The following is an 853-nucleotide window of genomic DNA, read 5'->3' as shown; positions in this document are numbered from 1 at the left end:
CCTCAAGCCTAAAATGGACCATTTGACCTCAAATGAAATTTTCAGCAATATTAATTAACTAGAAAATATGAAGTATTATTATGGCAATAGGACCTAACCAGCTTGGCTGTTGCTGCTCTGTGTGACTGATTGCCTTCTAAGTGCCATATTACCAGTCTTGGATCATTGACCAATTTAATTTGAATGCAATTGATTACATAAATGTGAGCTCTTCACATTTATTTTCATTAAAATTACATCATAACAAAAAGAAAGAAAATAGATATAAATCAAGCTGAATACCCTTCAAGTATGCATCATGTCTGGTTTTCATATAGTAATCTTGAGCATTCTTCAACTCACCTTTATCATACATTTAAAAATTCCTGGGACCCACACACACCTGGGAATTCTGAACATGTGACCTTCTATCAAAAAAACTGGGGTACCTCTAGAGTTCTATGATTTATTCTATGATCTACATAGTTTTGTTTTTTTATTTAAAGCAGTAATGTAAATGTGAATCTCTTAACTTATGCCTAAATAATCAATTATATTTTTAAATTGTTTTAGAGATTTCTTCCTTTTTCTCCTTTTTAAATAGGAATTTACTGACTGACAATGACAGAAAAAATCTTACAGAAGTTAGATATTCTGGATGAGCAAGCAAAGATACTCTTGGCCAGAAGAATAAAGGTTTGTAAAAATAAAAGCTAAAATTTAATTTAATCATTAAAAGGTCATCATTTAAAATATGAATAATTGTTTTTTAATGATGCATTAATATGAGGATATAATTTGTAAAAAACAATTATATTAGTTGAAAGAGTCATCTATGTACGTGAATACTATAAAGAATTAATTAGATATGCAA

The 853-nt window shown here is 28.8% G+C and overlaps 1 protein-coding gene across 1 annotated transcript in view; it reads left to right on the top strand.

Annotated features, from left to right (window-relative positions):
• The first annotated feature begins 600 nt into the window (after positions 1-600).
• The window catches only part of CUNH1orf141 (chromosome unknown C1orf141 homolog), a 22,578-nt gene continuing 22,325 nt past the window's right edge, over positions 601-853 (top strand). The window contains exon 1 of the mRNA XM_019646694.1: positions 601-675. Coding sequence (XP_019502239.1) covers positions 601-675 — 75 coding nt within the window. The remainder of the gene's footprint in view (positions 676-853) is intronic.

Source organism: Hipposideros armiger, unplaced genomic scaffold, assembly GCF_001890085.2.
Source record: "Hipposideros armiger isolate ML-2016 unplaced genomic scaffold, ASM189008v1 scaffold_106, whole genome shotgun sequence".
NCBI lineage: Eukaryota > Metazoa > Chordata > Mammalia > Chiroptera > Hipposideridae > Hipposideros > Hipposideros armiger.
This window is presented reverse-complemented; position numbering and strand designations above follow the sequence as displayed.